We start from the raw sequence: 17516 nt of genomic DNA on the forward strand, positions 1-17516 counted from the left end.
TCAACTGCAACATTTAATGGCATCGAAGATGTTATTTCACTGTAATACATCAAGAATTGTCACAAAGCATTTTTGAAAAAGGACTGAACACCTTAGGTGTCTGAAATATTATAAAGTGTTTTCTTTTCTAGTATAAAAATAGGCTATGCCCACATTCAGATTGCAGCTGATTTAAGTTTTTCACCTATATTAAATGTAAATTGCTATATACTTAATATATTGAATGAAATACACTGAATTAGTCAGTACTCAAATATAAATGAATAGAATGACTAGGTCAATAGGCACTTATTCTTGCATTGTCCAAGGAAACCATTTTCTTCTCCTATAATCCCACTGTAGTTTCAAAATAGGTATTTTATTCTCATAAGGCACTGGTAGCTCAAGTCCTTCTCAGGAGCTATTATGTCTGCTTCCCTTACTCTTCCATCTCTCACAAAAAGATACTAACAGAATACTTTGGCTAATAAACATTTAAAAATCCCAAAGAAGTCAAGAGATGAAAGATGCATCCCTCCCTAAAATTTCTCTTTTGCCTTTTCTTAGAGGCAGTAACCCAGAGGGCTTTGGGCAGGATAAAAGGCAAGTTTACTGAAGTATCAATGTAAAGAATTCCTTAGCTATTCTTGCAGAAGGGCAACAAACTTTTGCCTACCAAATAAAATTTGTTTAAGTTAGTAACTGACAACTAGCAGCTAATGGAGCACAGAATCTTTTTTTAGTTTATGGCCTTTTCAAACTTACAGGGGTTATTGAATAAGGCCATAGGACTGGGATTGCCAGCATTTTTCATGCTGCAATTTCATTATACCTCCCTCTTTCCAAAGAAAGTTCTGGTTCATATATGTTATATTTGAAATTGTGAACCTTTGGGAATGACTTTCCTCCACCCCCCTCAGAGATAGTGATAAATCCTCTGGAAGTCCTAAGGTCAAGGATAGGATAATCTCTAGCAAAAGGTATGATGTCCATAAGTACTACTATCAACAACTGTTCCTACTACTATTTTGCTTCTTCTTCCTCCTTTTCTACCTTTCCCTCCACCCCTTCTTTTCCCACACCACCATTTATTTAGCCTTGATTATAATGCCAGGTCCAGTAACAGGAGTTTTCCATGTCTTACCTTTTCATTTTAAGATATCAGTCCAAGTTTTATAGATGATGAAATGATGAAACTGAAGCTCAGAGATGTTCAGTTACACACTTGGCATGATTCCTGTCTGTCCACCTCCAAAGCTACCATATCACACTGCATCTGAGAACCTACATATCATTTCTAGGGGAATCAAGTTATAAAAACAAGGCTTTGGTGAGCACAATGGTGCATGCTCGTATTTACAGCCACTCAGGAGGCTAAGGCAGGAAGATAGCAGGTTCCAGGGTCACAACTTAGCAAGACCCTGTCTCAAAATAAAAACAAAAACTAAAAGGGCTGGGAAAGAAGCTAATAGTAAAGCACTCTTGGGTTCAATCCCCCATACTGAGAAAGGGAAGCTCTGGAAATGGGCAAGAGAGTCCTTGGAGAGGTGCCTGAACACCAAGTCAGGAAGGGAAGGGAAGCATGTGTGGTTGGAAGTAGTGGATCTAGTAAGTTCTATTGTTAGTTACTCAGTAACAAAATAATAAACAAGCGCTTTACACATGTGTTTATTTGTAATTCCAATTGTTTTCCACTTCAAAAGGATAAAAACTACCACCCTATTTCTCTCTCATTTTCATGATCCTACTCCTTGTAGCTTTGCATTTCCTTACAACTTACTTTCTTCTTGACCTCTTTGAATCTATCTTCTATTTTCATCTTTGCACAGAACTTTGTCCCTCAAAGATCACTAATGATATTTTATTCTATGTTTTATCTGCACCAATGGATTCTATCAAAACTTTCATACCATAAGGATCTCTTTTCCTTTGAAATTTTGATCCTTGGTTTCTGATGGTATTCCTCTTCCCTTAACTGTTCTTTCCACCTTTCCTTTGCTCTCCTCCAGAACCCACATCCCTATCTCATATTTCTTACTCACTACAAGTCATCTTGAAAAATGGGTCTAGGAACCACCAGTGACAAGGAGACATCCAAGTAGTATATACATTAGTCTTGCAAAAGAATGTGTAATAGATCAATTAGGGGTAAAAGCTCTGAAGAAAAAGAATCTGGATTCAAATCCCCACTACGTTACCTACTGGTGGCATGACCTTGGCAAATCACTTACATCTTTCTGTACCTCCATTTATCTAACTGCAAAGCAAGAATAACAACAGTGTTTACATCATAGAATTTTTGTGAGGATTAAATAAGTTAACACATATAAAATGTTCACCTGGTGGAGAGGAAATACTCACTGTTATTTCTTATTGTAGTCTTTAAAACATGAAACCTAAAACTTTTATTCTTTCCACAAATGAAGAGTTTACTTCTGATATTTAACTTTAAAAATATATACCATACGTTGGTAATCTCATTAAAGCACCACAGTCTTTATATTTATTTTCAGAAGATCAATTGTTGTTGTATTCTGAGCAACAAACAATTATTGGAAATCCATCTTAGCTCCCCTTCTCCTGCACATTCTCCACGGCTTGAAGTGCTACTTAGATGCTGATGACTTCCAGGTTTATCCCTTTCCCAGATCCCTCTCCTAACCTGCAGATACAGCCAACAAGCTGCCTAGAAGGCATTTCCCACCTGACTCTCTGAGCCATGCACAACAAACCTCACATGTATAAAAAGAACTCTATTTCCTAACCTAGGTAAAGGCAACAGACCCATTCAGCCCTCCAAGGCATAAAGCTATGGATCATTCTAGTAGTCTCTCTCATTGCATCTACCTGATCATCAGACTCACTTTTTGCAATGATTCTTACAACTTACATTTTGGCTGAACCAAACTTCTGATACATATCTCTAGGATTATCACCATTCTATTTTCTTGCATATCATCACCTATTCTCCTTTATCTCATTTTTGTTGGCAAAATTCTGCTCATATTTCAAGATAATTCCATTTATATTTCCAATTTTTAGTCTTTCCCAAGTCCCTCAGGCAGAATTAGGTGTTTCTTCTTCTATCTTAGCTTGTCATCTTGAAATTACCTTCATTACAACAATGATCACTTCATATTCTATTTGCCATTTTGCCAGTAAGATTCTCAACCAATCTGTGTTCCTTGAGGGCAGGGATCATTTTCTATTTACTGTTATATACCCAGAAGCTTAGGGAACCATTTCAATCATTCCCATCCTCACTAATACTTCTGCTGTGTGCCTCTCCAGCAAAGAGATGTAATTTATTTTTTCTTCTTTGACATTTGACCAAAATGCATTATCTCCACTAAATTTTTCCTGATTACACTTGTTTCACCCTAATCACACCTGCATTTTATCATGTCTTCGGTGCTTATAGAGGGCTCCTCCAACAAACATGTTTGTACTTGAATTGTTTACATTCCATTCCTTCTTCTAGCTCAATCTTCCTAAAACATTTAGGGATCATCTCCTGAAAACATTTATAGCAGTGCTTTTTAAATTACTTGCTTTCCAAAGACCTGTTTTGGGGCTTGAAGAAGAGGTCAAACCGCTAGTACATAGGCCCCAAGATTTTTGCTCTTCTCAAACCTAATACCCTTCCAGGGAACAATAGCATCAGAAAAGGGAAAGGAACAAGCCACCTAAAATGTGAACTCCAAAGAGAAATATTTCCAAAAGTGATTGAAGCTGAGACCCAGTGCTAGGTAGAAAGCTGAAATTCCCCAAATTAAGGGAAACCTCTCTTTCTTCTCTTTCAACTCATCTTCTTTCTTTCTTCTTTGTCCTAAGCCTGAAAAAGCAGGGCCACCCAGCTCCTTAAAAGGTTTGTGAAGGGCCATAAAAAAAGCAACCTGCCCATGCAGCTTCTGGGATAGATTAACCCATCATATTGTAGCAACTCTGGAGAGGAAAAAAGAAGATGGCACATTAAATTTTCAGGAAAGTGTTTTAATGTGTTCAGTGTCCTAAAAGCTAAGAACAAAACAAAGTAAACTTGTAAGGGCTCTATTACATTCATTTGTACTTACTGTACTGCATAATTTTCCACTAGATATTGTGCTTTCCCCAGCTATACTAAAAGCTCCTGGGGGGTCATCAACCATGTGTATTTCTTTTGTAGCTTCTAAGATGATCATCATATTGAGCATGTCGTGTATGCTCCAAGAAGTACTGTTGACTGAGTGATTACTAAGTATTTATTTTTCCCTTTGCTATTTTTCAGGAATGCTTGTTATTCACAGAATCATGGAATCTTGGAAGCCAAAAGGAAGTATCCATCTGTTGGTATACATTTTTCCTTGACTATGCATTATACAGAGATTTCCTTTGGAAATATAAACAAAGGATGCCTGAAGAGCCAGGACAAAGAACTATATATAGAGATCAAGTGGCCAGAGTAGCAAGGTCAAGGCATGCCCTTCCTTAACCAGATTAAAGGGAGTCTTGATCTGCTTCTACCTCCTTCCCATGCCCCCAAAGAAATTATTTTCAACTGCCTATTTACTGAATTCTGAAAGCTGAGCAGCAACTATAACAAGCTACAATTCAGCTAATAAATCTGTGGTGATCTTAATCTCTGTTTCTGTAATAATAGGAAGACTGCAGCTTTGTTTACTTTCTGAAGAGAATAGAGAACAGGGAGAAAGAACTAGGATAGGGAGGCAGTATTTATGGCTTCTTTATGAAAAGTCAATCTGTGACAAAAACATTTGCAGACAATAAGGAAGGGAACAGGTTTGGCAGGGAAATAGCCTATTCCAGTTTTCTCAGAAGTGCCTTAGATATGAAACCTCCACCCCCACCCAATGTAAAATGCCTGGTTTGCACTGTGAATATAGTTATTCCTTATAGACAAATCTGGATTAGTTAAAATGAAAACAAATCAAACCATCCTTAAGTGTCTGGCTCTCAAGTTTGACAGTATCGTATTATTTCATTTTATAAAGTATTTATAAGCATTTATGAAATTTCAAGTCCCTCCTTTAACTCCATTTCTAATCCTGGGGCTTATCCTGAAGCATTTTGGACACACAGGCTTTGCGTTGAATGAATATAATAAGTAGCCTGGATTCACCCTATTATTAAGGGGAAGGTAAGGGCACAGCCCTAACCTTTCACACAGGATGATGTCATAGAGGACAGACATGGCCTTCCACAAGCTATCCCATAAGGCCCCTATCAAGGATAGAATCCTAAACTGAAAAACTCTGAAGTTAACTCAGAAAAATATACTTTCATGTTCAACATTTATTATATTATCTCACTATTCTTTCTTAGTTTTCAGTTAATGTTTTTATCCTATTGTCCATATTTATTGCATGTGGATATCCACATCAGGGTAGGCTTTTGTAGTGTAAACCCTCAGAAAGTAGACACTGCATCTGCACTGTTTTCTTTGGATCTGGTATGGTGACATGCATACAGAAGTACTAGTAAAAGGTGACTTTTTGTGTAGCCAGAACAGACAGTACATACATGATGGGATTTAACAAACATCCTTAAGAGTTTTCCTTGAATACTTACTTTGCTAGCTCATCACAGGGCTACTTTCCCCTCTTATTTTACTTATACTAGTGCCACCTCCTTATGGCTCAGGGTGTAATGCTAACTTCAGAAAAGCACTGATAAAGCATCAACTGTTATCCAAAAGGTCAGAGTGAGTCCTCCCCTACCAAAACAATGATGAATTAATTTGGGAGGGGGGACTAGCTCCTTGCCACTTGAAAACAGTAGGGCACAGAATGTAAAGGCTTGGTTGGCAGCAAGAGCTGGGAAAGGTTGGAAAAGGGCTGTGTTTGGGTAAGGCTGGTCACAGTGATAAGCTTCCCTGGGGTGAGGAGATGAAACACTAGAGAGGTGCTATCATAAATGAGCAATAGAAATAAACCACTTACTTTGCTATTTTGACTACTACTTGCTCTGTGTTTAATAGTCTTTTGATTAGAATGAGGAAGGTGATAATTATAATTTCTAACCATATTTTATTCACTATTAAGTGTTACTCCACCTTCAATCATGCAAGTTCTAAACCAAAGGATCACTTATCTAGTCTCCTATTCACAATACTCCATTGTCCCTTCACCAGTGTGGATTTCTTATGCTGTAATCTAGCAGCATAATCAGAAGCTTTGAAAGAACAGAACACAGAGGGATTCTGACTAGCTGAAAACCACTCTGAACTACTATTTTGTTTCTCCCCTCTTGGAAAGGATGAGACAGTAGAGAAAAAGTACAGAATAAAGTAACCATTTAAAGAATTGTGACATATGAAATCTGGAAATACACTGAAGGTTGTAGAGTCAGTTTTAACTCCTTATTTTATAGGTAAGGACGCTGAAGCTGGGAGGTTAAATTACTTACATTTATGTGGCCAGTTAACAGAACAGCCAAGTCTAGAACCCAATTTTCCAACTCACATTCCAATTTTTTTTCTTTTATGTCTTATGCTTCTTCTCTAATCCCCTATCCTATTCTATGCTCTCACACTTAAGTTTAACCAGTACCATATATACCTACATAAAGTACCATTCTGTTCCACAGAGTGCCGCACAGGGATTAAGTTGCAATGGTATGCTCATCATAGAAGTACACTCTACTCCAGGAAACCCAAGACTTTAAGTCCAAACGACTGGAAGATGTGGTGTTATTCATATAATAAGAGCAAGTCTTTGCTTTATAAGAAACAAAGTCTCTACAGTCTCTTAAATAGGAATACCCAGGTGGTATTATATAAAATATTTAACTACTTAAAATAAAATAAACTTGAACACTTAACATTCATCTGTCATACAAGTAAGATTAGAACTAGAAAATCAGGCTCTAAATAGAATCAGAAACATTCTTATCCATCATTACCCATGAGGAATCCTCTATTTTTTATCTGGCCCTATTTAGATTTTAAGGCCTATGATCAGTTCTTCAACAAAAGCAACACAAAACTAAATGATACATGGGTCTGGGGTGTGGCTCAGTGTTAAGAGTGTTTGCCTAGCATGTGTGAGGCGCTGGGTTTGATTCTCAGCACTGTATATAAATAAATGAATAAAATAAAGGACCATCAACAACAACAACAAAACTAAACTGATAAAGCTGAAGTTTTGTGCATGTTGTTGAGAAAGAGAAAGGAATAAAATCTTTCTTTCATGATGCTCAATAAAGAAGAAGTCAACTTCTCTTTTGAGCTATGCTCTAATATTCTATGTAGGTAACAATTTTTAAAAACCCTTACACTTGTACAGCACTTTACAATACACAGACAACCTCAATGTAGACATTGTTTGTTGATGAAAAGAATAAGAGGAAAGACAATGAGTGAGGGCCAGGTAGGGTGCATGGTATAGCTAAGACCAAAGGCAGGGAATGAAGGGAGGACAGGCAAGCAGTCTTAATCATATTGTTACAGAAACAATATTACACTAATGTCCCTCACCTTACCTCAAGGACTCAGAGTTCCCAACTTCCTTATGATACCCCAGTAAAATCTTTAGGCAGTGATAATGTCCGGTTTGGTGAAAGAAGAAGCACATTTCATCTCTGATTCTCATACTACCTGCTTTTTGGAAAGGAGAGGGATGCCCTCTTTGACTGCTATCACCGCAATTCATCACCATTACCCATTTTTAAAAACATAGATATCTATCACTTTTCTTCTTAGGACAAACATCCTAAGGAATGAGACTTTCTAAAACTTCCATTCTGACCTTTGTTCCAAATGACTGAGCTATACTCTGTCAAAATACAAGTCCCAAATGATTGCCCAATCCAGGTCCTCTGAAAAAATTGCAAATATTTCTGTTACATACCTCAACCTGCTGGCAAATCTGTATTAGTTTGGCCATTTGATTTTCTAGTTCACTGTTGCGTTTAACCAGGTTGGTGAGGTTCATCTCCAGAGTTTGCTGTCATCGCAGAGAATGTGAAGCCAGAGGGAAACAGGGAAGAAGGGGGGGAAAAAGAACAATGAGACCAAGAACCAATATCATGTAGAGATCATTCAATAAATAGATATTTCAGAGATTCATTGAGCACTTGCTACAGACCAGGCCTGTTCTAGATATTAGTTAATAATGCTGTCCATCTGTTCCAGAGTGTAATTATTGGGCAAAAGACAATATTCCTCACTTTGTAGGTAGATGTAGGGATTTATTAACATTAAAAAAAGTAATGTTTTATAATATTATAATATTTGGAACTTTTCAAAATATCTCATAGCAAATATCTCAATTTTCCCTCATAGTAATTTTATAGCATATAAAAATTGGTAGCATCTCTTCTACCAATGAGTAAACTAAGAAAACTATAATTTATTGAATGATTACTGCTTGCCAGATTATACTCCATGCAATTTCATATATACCATTAATATATTGTAACAATTTCACAAAGGAGATGCTAGTATTTTACTGATGAGAAAGCTGAACTTCAGAGTGAGTGTAAAGCATTTTGAAGTCATATAAGTTTGCAGCAAAGTGAGGATTGGAACCCAGATCTCTATCCCCTAGACACAGTTTTGACTCAGTACTCTGGTTTTTGTGTTTTGTTTTATTTTGTTGGTCTTCTTGTTGATGACACTATAAATTTATCTGTAGGCTCCATCAAAGAGAAATTCATAAAAATCAAGCATTGCATCTCACAACATTCCTTCTTTGGAACTAAGGCATCATCCACAGATATGCTCAGCTTCAAACACAAGGCCTCAACTATGTCAAGAGGACATCCGTTGCTTACCATCATTTGTTAGCACATGCATTCTTTTATGTACACATTAGGAGAGTACTTTGCATATTTGTTGAAAATAAAGTAGCTAGAACAGTATTTGGAACTCCGGTATATTTTCAGTTGAGCAGGCAACTCTCTCCTATTCCTTATGTGAAGATTTGAGTGCTATTTTACTCTAGATGAATTATGAGTTTTTAAATCCTTTTCTCTCCTCAAGTCTTTATCTTTGATGGCTATTTTTCCTCCAGGACCTGTCCCAATACCTTCTCATCCAACATACCAACATACCGCAAAGTCTGTTCCAAATGTAATACCCCAACTTGTTGGCCTTTGTCATGATATTATTCCTTCTCTCAGTCTTATTAACTGCTTCATTGCTGTCTCTGTGGTTATTAATGGTTTCTAATTGTTCAAAGTTCGTACTTTTGAAAGAGAGGATAAGAATAACAGTGGGCAGTGAGCAGACATGGATGAAGAGAGGGGGCTTGTGTTCTTGGCCCTTTCCTATCTACTAAGTATCATAGCTCATTAAGTGGGCACTGTCCCTACGAATATATCTCAGAGGATATATTCACACAGACATATGTATTTCTAGGCTGGATAATCTGATTTCACTTGTTCTAAAGCTGGATTTTTAAAAAATATATATTTATTTTTTTAGTTGTATTTTGACACAATACCTTTATTTATATTTTTTATGTGGTGCTGAGGATTGAACCCAGAGCCTCGCACGTGCTAGGTGAGCACTCTACCGCTGAGCCACAACCCTAGCCCTCAAACTAGATTTTGAAGACCACCTTAACCATTGCTTCCCTTCTTGCCAAGTGCCTCATTTTCTTCAGCTTTATTTCCATAAAAGTGGTTTTTCAACATTTATTACACTTTTCTTGGCTTGAGGGTTTCCTCCCTGACCTTCTTTAATCCTACTAACATCTCCATCTGTGGTCTCCTTAGTAAGCACAAGGAAAGGGAAGAAGGAAAAAGGCAGAGTATTGACAATTGATTTGGGCATGATCTCTAAGCTAAATAGATACCAGATAGGTGGAAAACAGCAGTTTGGATTTTTTAAAATGGTAACTTTTTAAAATATCTTTATTTATTTTTTATGTGGTGCTGAGGATCGAACCCAGTACCTCACAAATGCGAGACAAGCGCTCTACCGCTGAGCTATAACCCCAGCCCCAGTTTGGATTTTTAATATAACAAAAATATATTGAGCATCTACTCTGTTCAGTACAGTGACTTCACAGATAGGACTTGAAATTAAGATGGATTTTGAAGTATATGTTGGATTTTATCAGACAGATGGGAGAGGGCAGGGTGTTCCAGGCACAAGGAATAGCATGAGCAAAAGTAAAAATGAATAAAGTAGTTAGGCACTGTGATGCATGTCTCTAGTCCTAGCTACTTGAAAGGCTGAGGCAGTATGATCACCTGAGCCCAGAAATTCCAGGAAAGCCTGGACAATATACGTAAGATCTCATCTCAAAAAGAAAGGAAATGAAGGCAGTGAAGAGGGAGGAAAGGAGGAAGAAACAGAGATATAGAGAGGAAGGAAGGGAGGGAGGGAGGGAGGGAGGGAGGGAGGTAAAGGAAAGAAAAGAAAGGTAGGAGGAAGGGATAGAGATACTGTTCAGAGAATGGTAGTTTAGATGGCTAGAACAGAGGGTACAAAGAGATTAGTAGGGGACAAGGTTGGAAATGGAGATCAAAGTCCTGTTATGAAGTGTGTAGATGAATTTGTACACACATTATTTTTCCAGTATAAAGTGCTTACCAAAGGCTGTTGAGCAAGCTAATGGAATAATCAGGGTTTCATTTAAGACATTTACCTAGCAGCAGTATGTGGGGCAGACTGAAACAGGAAAGCCTGGGAGGAAGAGACACTGGTTAGAAGACTGAAATATTAGGCAGTTGCTAATGCAGGTCTGAGCCAAGCTAAGAGGATAATGAATAGAAACACATTTGAAGAAAAGATTTGTCACTGTCAAATATGCAGAGAGTACAAGAAATATGAGCATTGGTAAAAGGCAGCTAGATTCACTAATTAGAGATCACAGATAGCCTTTGAAAAAGGAATTTCAGTAGGGTTTTTTAAACAGATGCCAAATCATAGGGTTAAAGAGTACGTCATTAGTGACATAGTAGAGGCTACAAGTCTAGACTCCTCTTCAAAAGTTTTGTTGTAAGGTAACTGTGACAGAGCTCAGTTTGATCAAAAGATCTAACTTAAATTAGAGAGTGGGAATTGGTAATACATCCAATTGGTCAACAATTTCCTCTACAAGTGGTCTAAATTCTTAAATCAATGGAAATTCCATGTATCAACAAATGAATATATCAACCTATTAGGTAAATATAATATGTATTGATAAATGCAGATCAGAAACAGTATTAGAAATCTGTTTCCAACTGTGAAATATTTCCATTCAAACATAGGATTCCATGGGGAATTTTTTTTTTTAACAATCATAAGCGACCTGTTGCAACACTGGTCCTGAAATTGATAACTCATAAATAATTCATAGTGCAGAGCAGGACTAAGATTCCTGCTGTGTGTTCCTCATTTATGGCCCCAAACTGAGACTCACGCCTTCTCTATAAAGCCACTGAAAACAAAAATTAGAAATGAACACATAATTTTGGGTCTGGTTAGACTATGGGCCTTGGGTTACCATCACAAAATTATGGTAAATGGTTAGTTTGCTCTGGCCCCCTAGCAATTTGCAGAATGCTAGTGCATTTTAACAACACCAAACTAGAAATGACAAGATGATTCTAATTTCAACCTTGCTTCATTAATATGAAAATGCTTTGAAAAATAAATCTTTGGCTAATGAAAACACCATCTGTTGATGGCTTTTTGCCACTGTTTTCTTACATTATGAGACATAATTTGAGGAAAACACCGAACATTTACTTACTCACTTCCTATTCATTTACAAAGAATTAAAGCCTCCTCTCAAATTGGAATTGATTCTCAATAATGAACATATGCAAAGGGAAGCAGAGAATTGAAGCAATTATGCAGCCTGTTTCCTCACCCTTTCCTTATCAAGCCTAGCACTGACAAATGATTTAGAACTAAAAATTCTGGGCCATTCTAGGTTTGAATGATTTGATTGATTTGGCCAACAGATTATCTTGTCTGTACTCTGGCTGAGTAAACAAAGTGTGTGTGTGTGTGTGTGTGTGTGTGTGTGTGTGTGTATACATGTGTGTATGTGCACATGAGTGTGTATAAATTCTCTTTAGGTAAAAATAAACATGCTTTGTTGTCATTTAGTTTGAAGAATTGGTTTGTTTTTTTCTTTTCTTGTGCAGTCCTGTTAATGACTGGGCCAGGTTCCCTCTGTCTAAACTCAGTTAGTATAACTTTCTCAGAATAGTTGAACCATGACAGCAAGAGAGCCAAAGTGGCAGGGGAGATTGGAATGGAGATATCTGCTGGGAGGAAATGGGGACAGGAGGTTGGCAGGGAGAGCAGGATGAAGCTCCCATTTCCTGCTGCAGGAGGTTACCTCTGGGTCCTTTGTGCTTCCCCTTTGTGAGGGTTAGAGAAACCAATTTGTTTATGAAACTGGGAGACCCTCTTTCCCTCCAAATGTCTATATCATTCTAGCTCTTACAAAACTGTACATGTGTCTAAACAACACAAAGCAAGGAGAAGATTTGGCTGGCTTGCATAATTGAGATTCAAACGGCCCAAGTTAGCTAAATTGGCAGTCTACACAGATTCCATTTTTACCCATGTTCCACTTCATTTGTGTTATATAGACAGCCTCTTTGTGCTCCATAGTACCTTTCCCAAAGATGAACATGTTTTGCCATCTGAGAAAGGTGGGCACAGGTTATTCTTCCAGAAAGCATCCATCCAATTTTAAAAAATGACTTGTCTAACCCTATCAAAACAATTGCTATTTTTTTTTTAGCTTCTCTAGTCACAGGTTATTTCAGGTAACTTTCTTACGTGCTCCCTCAAAAAACCTGGCCATGCATCAAAACACCAGCTCTTCATTAAAGCAAGAGATTATTGTTAGAGGACAAACTGGACTCTGATCTCCATCTGTCATACTCTATGAAGGCAGATGTATTCACACGTTTATGAGCACGCTTACATGCACCAACCTGACACAGTAAATTCTAAAGACTAAAATGGGATGCAGCCTTTCTGTTTGTTCTACTGAAACATCTAGTATTGCCATTGAATATCTGTATCTATCTGGCTTTCTAACAGGTACAAGGGGAACATTATCTAAACCTAGGCAAGATTCCAATCTTGGAGTTTTGATGTGGAAATTGAACCTTGAGGTGAGTAGGAGAGGGAGAAGTGAAGAAGGGAAGAAAGGATAATACATCCAAGCCTGACTCTTCCCAATTGACAGAAGACAATCTCATCTTTAAAAATAATCTGAGCCAGTGACCCCATTACTATTGTTGACATGTTCTTTTTAGACATCCTGTCTACACACAGATATTCCTAGCTCTTCCAAAAGCCAGAAGCCAGAATCTTCACATGCTTTTGGGGTCACATTCTGCCTTCTTTTTTAAATTGCTTTTCTTAAAATACTTACTTTGCTTTCACTTCAGTCTGTCACTTTATGTATGAATTACATATGGCCTTTCAACAACAGAACACACCATCTGGTCCACAAACTGAAGCCCACACCCTTATGCCAGAGTTTATTCTTTCCCCAAACATTTATTTGCTGTTGTATAGACACAGGCTACATCCCAGAATGAAATGCAGGTGATATACTGGATGTATATCACATAGGCCTACTCTACTTGAGGCTTGTTAGAGAATAACTAGACCCTCAAGCCAGGTGAAGCAGGTTGCATTCCTCTTCTTTACAGAAGTCTCTGTAACTACCAAACAAAGACACACACCTACTCATTTCCCCTCATCAGGAATGCTACCCTAACCATCTGCATTTTTCCCATCATCAGGCACAGAGCATAATTAATTATCTAACTTAAATGATTAAATTATTATTTGGACCTTCTTTTTTCATTTCTTTTAGTTGTAGATGGACATAATACCTTTATTTTATTTATTTATTTTTATGTGATCCTGAGGATTGAACCCCAGTCCTCACACATGCTAGGTGAGTGCTGTACCACTGAGCTACAACCACAGCCCCTTATTAGGACCTTCTAAAAGAAAATATAAACTAAAAATCTAAATCCAGTGTTTAGTTTGCTACCACTCAGAATAGTTAGCCAAAGCCACTCTACTTTCCTAAAGGCCTCAGGATTGTATTCCACTTGCACTCTTCCTCTTTTGTGCCAGCCTCTCATGCACACCGTTTCCTTTATCTTTCATCTGTTTTTCCTTCATTTCTAGAATATGAGTATGCTGCAAGGCTAAATTCTTGGCCCCCACTTGGCTCACCACTACACAAATCTACCTCCATGCTGAAGCCACTCCAATCTATTTCTCTAGCCTGGACTTTTCTGCCACCGGAAAGGCCTGAATTTTAATTCCGTCTAGGACATTTACTTTTTCCTTTCTAAGAGCACTCCATATTTACTCCATGCTTCTCTATTTCCAGATGTCTGAACACATTCTTTTCTCTGTACTAGAACATTCCCTTCCCTGAGTCCACCCCAACCCCTGATTGGAGGGGATGTAAAAACTTACCCCAAATCTCTTAGTGCCCCTCCTATGCTCCCTCACAACTCCCTATGTCTACACGGTCTTATAACTATGACCTTACTTGTCTGTCTCCCACACTAAACAGAGCTCCACCAGGGATGAGACTATCCTGTCATTAATCATTGGAACCCCAAAACCTCTCCTAGTGACTGGAATCTAGTAGATGTTCAGTAAATTCTGATGAATAAGTTAAAGGTGAATGACTCACAATCACATTAAATTCAAACCTAAAGTTAAAACATTCAACCCAAACTGTTGCCTTTTCCAAATTTCCCCATTTCTGTTCTCAATGCCAGGACAATGCCTTGAATAATATAATTATTCAAGATATTTGCAACTCAAAAAATCTTTTTAAATTTCTTTCTCCCCATCATCTATAACCACTACAGTTATATGCCAAGTCCTGTCAATTCTTTCTTCACAGACTCTCTCTAGTTTGAGACTTCTACTCTTTTAAAAATATTTTTTGGTTTTAGTTGGACACAATGCCTTTTTAATTTACTTATTTTTATATGGTGATGAGGATTGAACCTAGTGCCTTGTACATGCTAGGTGAGCACTCTACCACTGAGCCACAACCCCAGCCCAGGACTTCTACTCTTGACAAATTCATTCATGATTCTCTGTTTTTGACTTGATGACATTCTTGCCTTGACTTATCCTCTGTGCCTCAGAGCATTTTGTGAAAGAAAATCTCTGTCATGGCATTCACCTTTCTGAATTAGAACTTTCCATTTACTTGTCTGTTTCCCCTACTAAACTCAAAGACCCTTCTTGGTAGGGATTGTGTCTTTCTGTGTCCCCAGCTCCTACCACGATGTCCAAAGCATTCAGTAAATTTCAAGTATTCATTAATTGTTAAAAGAGTGAATGAATCCCTAGCCTAAATCCCTGATGCTATAATTTAGGTTATTAACTATTCCATCTTTTATTAGATACTGGGGATTTAACCTATGACCTTGTGCACACTAGGCAAGCACTCTATCTTTCGGAGCTGTTCTATCTAGGAATGACAAAGAACAAGGTGTTACTTCATTATTTCAACCTTTCATGAACTTAAAGGTCACTATCACATTTTCCCTTCAAACCCCATTGCTTTGAGTTTAATAATTCTTGTTTCTTTAATCTTTCCTCACCTGTATTATATTTCTGTAATATGTTTCTTTCCCCCCCCCAAAACAGGATTTTTATCAACCCCAAAACAATCTGAGTCAACATTTGAAAATTATTCTCAGACTAATGATCATTAGCACCTTTCAGATGTTGATGAAGAGAAGACTTAGTACAAAACAAATAACAAAAACAGAAAGATAAGAGCACAAATGATAGGAGTATTGTACTTGTTAAACTTGATCCCCCCCAAAAAAAAACCAGAAAACATCTTTCAACACAGGATTCTATTAATATTAAGTTAGTATAAAGCCAGATAAATCATGGAGGAAAAAGAACAAAGAATCAAAGTAGCCTTAGAACACTCTTTGAGTAGAGATAAAATAAAATGCATTTTTACCCATATAGTTACAGGGAACATGTACAGATTTATACATATTATATGTAATGGGGAGCAAATCTTGAATAGTTAGAGACAGCAAAGAAGCCAAATCTACAAGAAATAATGACTTTATGACCATTAGTTGGTTTAACTGAGAAACCCCTTGACAATTATTGGGCCTATTCCCATCCACACATGTGTGCCATGACCACTATGGGCCACACACCCCAAAAAGAAACAAGGATACACAGCCACAGAGTCATTCTCAGGCACTCATTCATGCAAGAATACACACATTCATATAAAATGATGTATACGTATGTATACAAATATATCCTCTTTCAAGCTGATCTCTCATAAAGATATTTTTCTTCCTTACTTTTATCTTCTACTCATACTGGTTCAGAAATAGTCAAATGCCCACTGATATATAAGTTGAGAGGGTATCTGTCTTTGTCAACAGAAGTGAGTGACAAGTGGGTGAGTGGACAACTGGGAGAAGGTGGCAGCTGAGTGAGAATGGATAAGTGGATGACAGAGCAACTGAGTAGGAAGAAGGACAAGTAATCAACTGTGATAAGATTCTAGAAATTTTCCAACCTTTTAACTCCTGTTGTGGCTTTCCTTTGAACATTCTCCAAGTCTCATATCTCCTTTTTCTTTGACTGGCAATCTTTGGTTCTCTCTGTTTTGGAATCTGTGTGTGTGTGTGTGTGTGTGTGTGTGTGTGTGTGTGTGTATTTCCCACTGGCAAAATGCTTACTCCAGTGCCAGGTAATATTTTATAACAACGAGATTCCTCATATGTAAATGTAACTTCATTTAAGAATTATTTGTAGTAATGAGTTTGTGGAAATGTAATGAGAAAAAGAAAATGTGCTTGTTTATTCCTTTCAGGAAATTCCTCTATTCCCCCTGGTTTTCATCAGCTATAGTTTTGGCAGGCTGTGGGCATGGAAATGTGAAGACATCATTCGCAAAGAGAATTATAATAATCACATCTGATTTATACAGATGTCACCATAGGGTTAGGCAGTTGGAAAATCCAGCAATCAAAATGAATAGGCATTTAAAATTAAGGACATGCCATACTTTTGCTAACACTCTGGTTTTGAATATTGTCAGTAGTTCACAGGAGACTTTTCAGACCTCAAAAGTATTCATAGTGGCAAGACCAATTTATATCCACTAAGATGAGAACCAAAGCAAGCTACAGAAAATGGTATACTTCCTGCAAATCCATTAAGGTGACAATTCATTTGTATTTCAAAATCATACTATGTGTGCTAAGCACTAAGGAGGATACTAAAGAAACTGATCTCAATGAATTTATGGATGTACCTGTGGTACGTTGGAGTGGACTTTCAGGGTTTTAATTGAGCACTAAAAATAGGTATAATTCCTAAGCAGGCCAAGGGAATAGCACTAGCAAAAGTTAAGAGTGAGAAAAGATAATGGGATGTTTAAGAGACAAGAGGGTAAATGAAGGTAGAATGTTTCAGAGTACTAATGGGAAATGATAAATGAGCAGCATGGAAACCAAGTTGTATAGGACAGAGTATCAAGTTGAGGTCTATCAGCAATAGAGAGCCACCAACATTTGACCACTTTTTATAAAGTCAA

At 37.5% G+C, this 17516-nt stretch overlaps 1 protein-coding gene across 4 annotated transcripts in view; it reads right to left on the reverse strand.

The window, feature by feature from the left end:
• The window catches only part of Mid2 (midline 2), a 92604-nt gene that overhangs the window by 57566 nt on the left and 17522 nt on the right, over positions 1–17516 (reverse strand). For all 4 annotated transcript variants that reach the window (XM_077793765.1, XM_077793764.1, XM_026402648.2 and 1 more), the window contains exon 3: positions 7827–7922. In XM_077793765.1, coding sequence (XP_077649891.1) covers positions 7827–7922 — 96 coding nt within the window. The remainder of the gene's footprint in view (positions 1–7826; positions 7923–17516) is intronic.

Source organism: Urocitellus parryii, chromosome X, assembly GCF_045843805.1.
Source record: "Urocitellus parryii isolate mUroPar1 chromosome X, mUroPar1.hap1, whole genome shotgun sequence".
Taxonomy (NCBI): domain Eukaryota; kingdom Metazoa; phylum Chordata; class Mammalia; order Rodentia; family Sciuridae; genus Urocitellus; species Urocitellus parryii.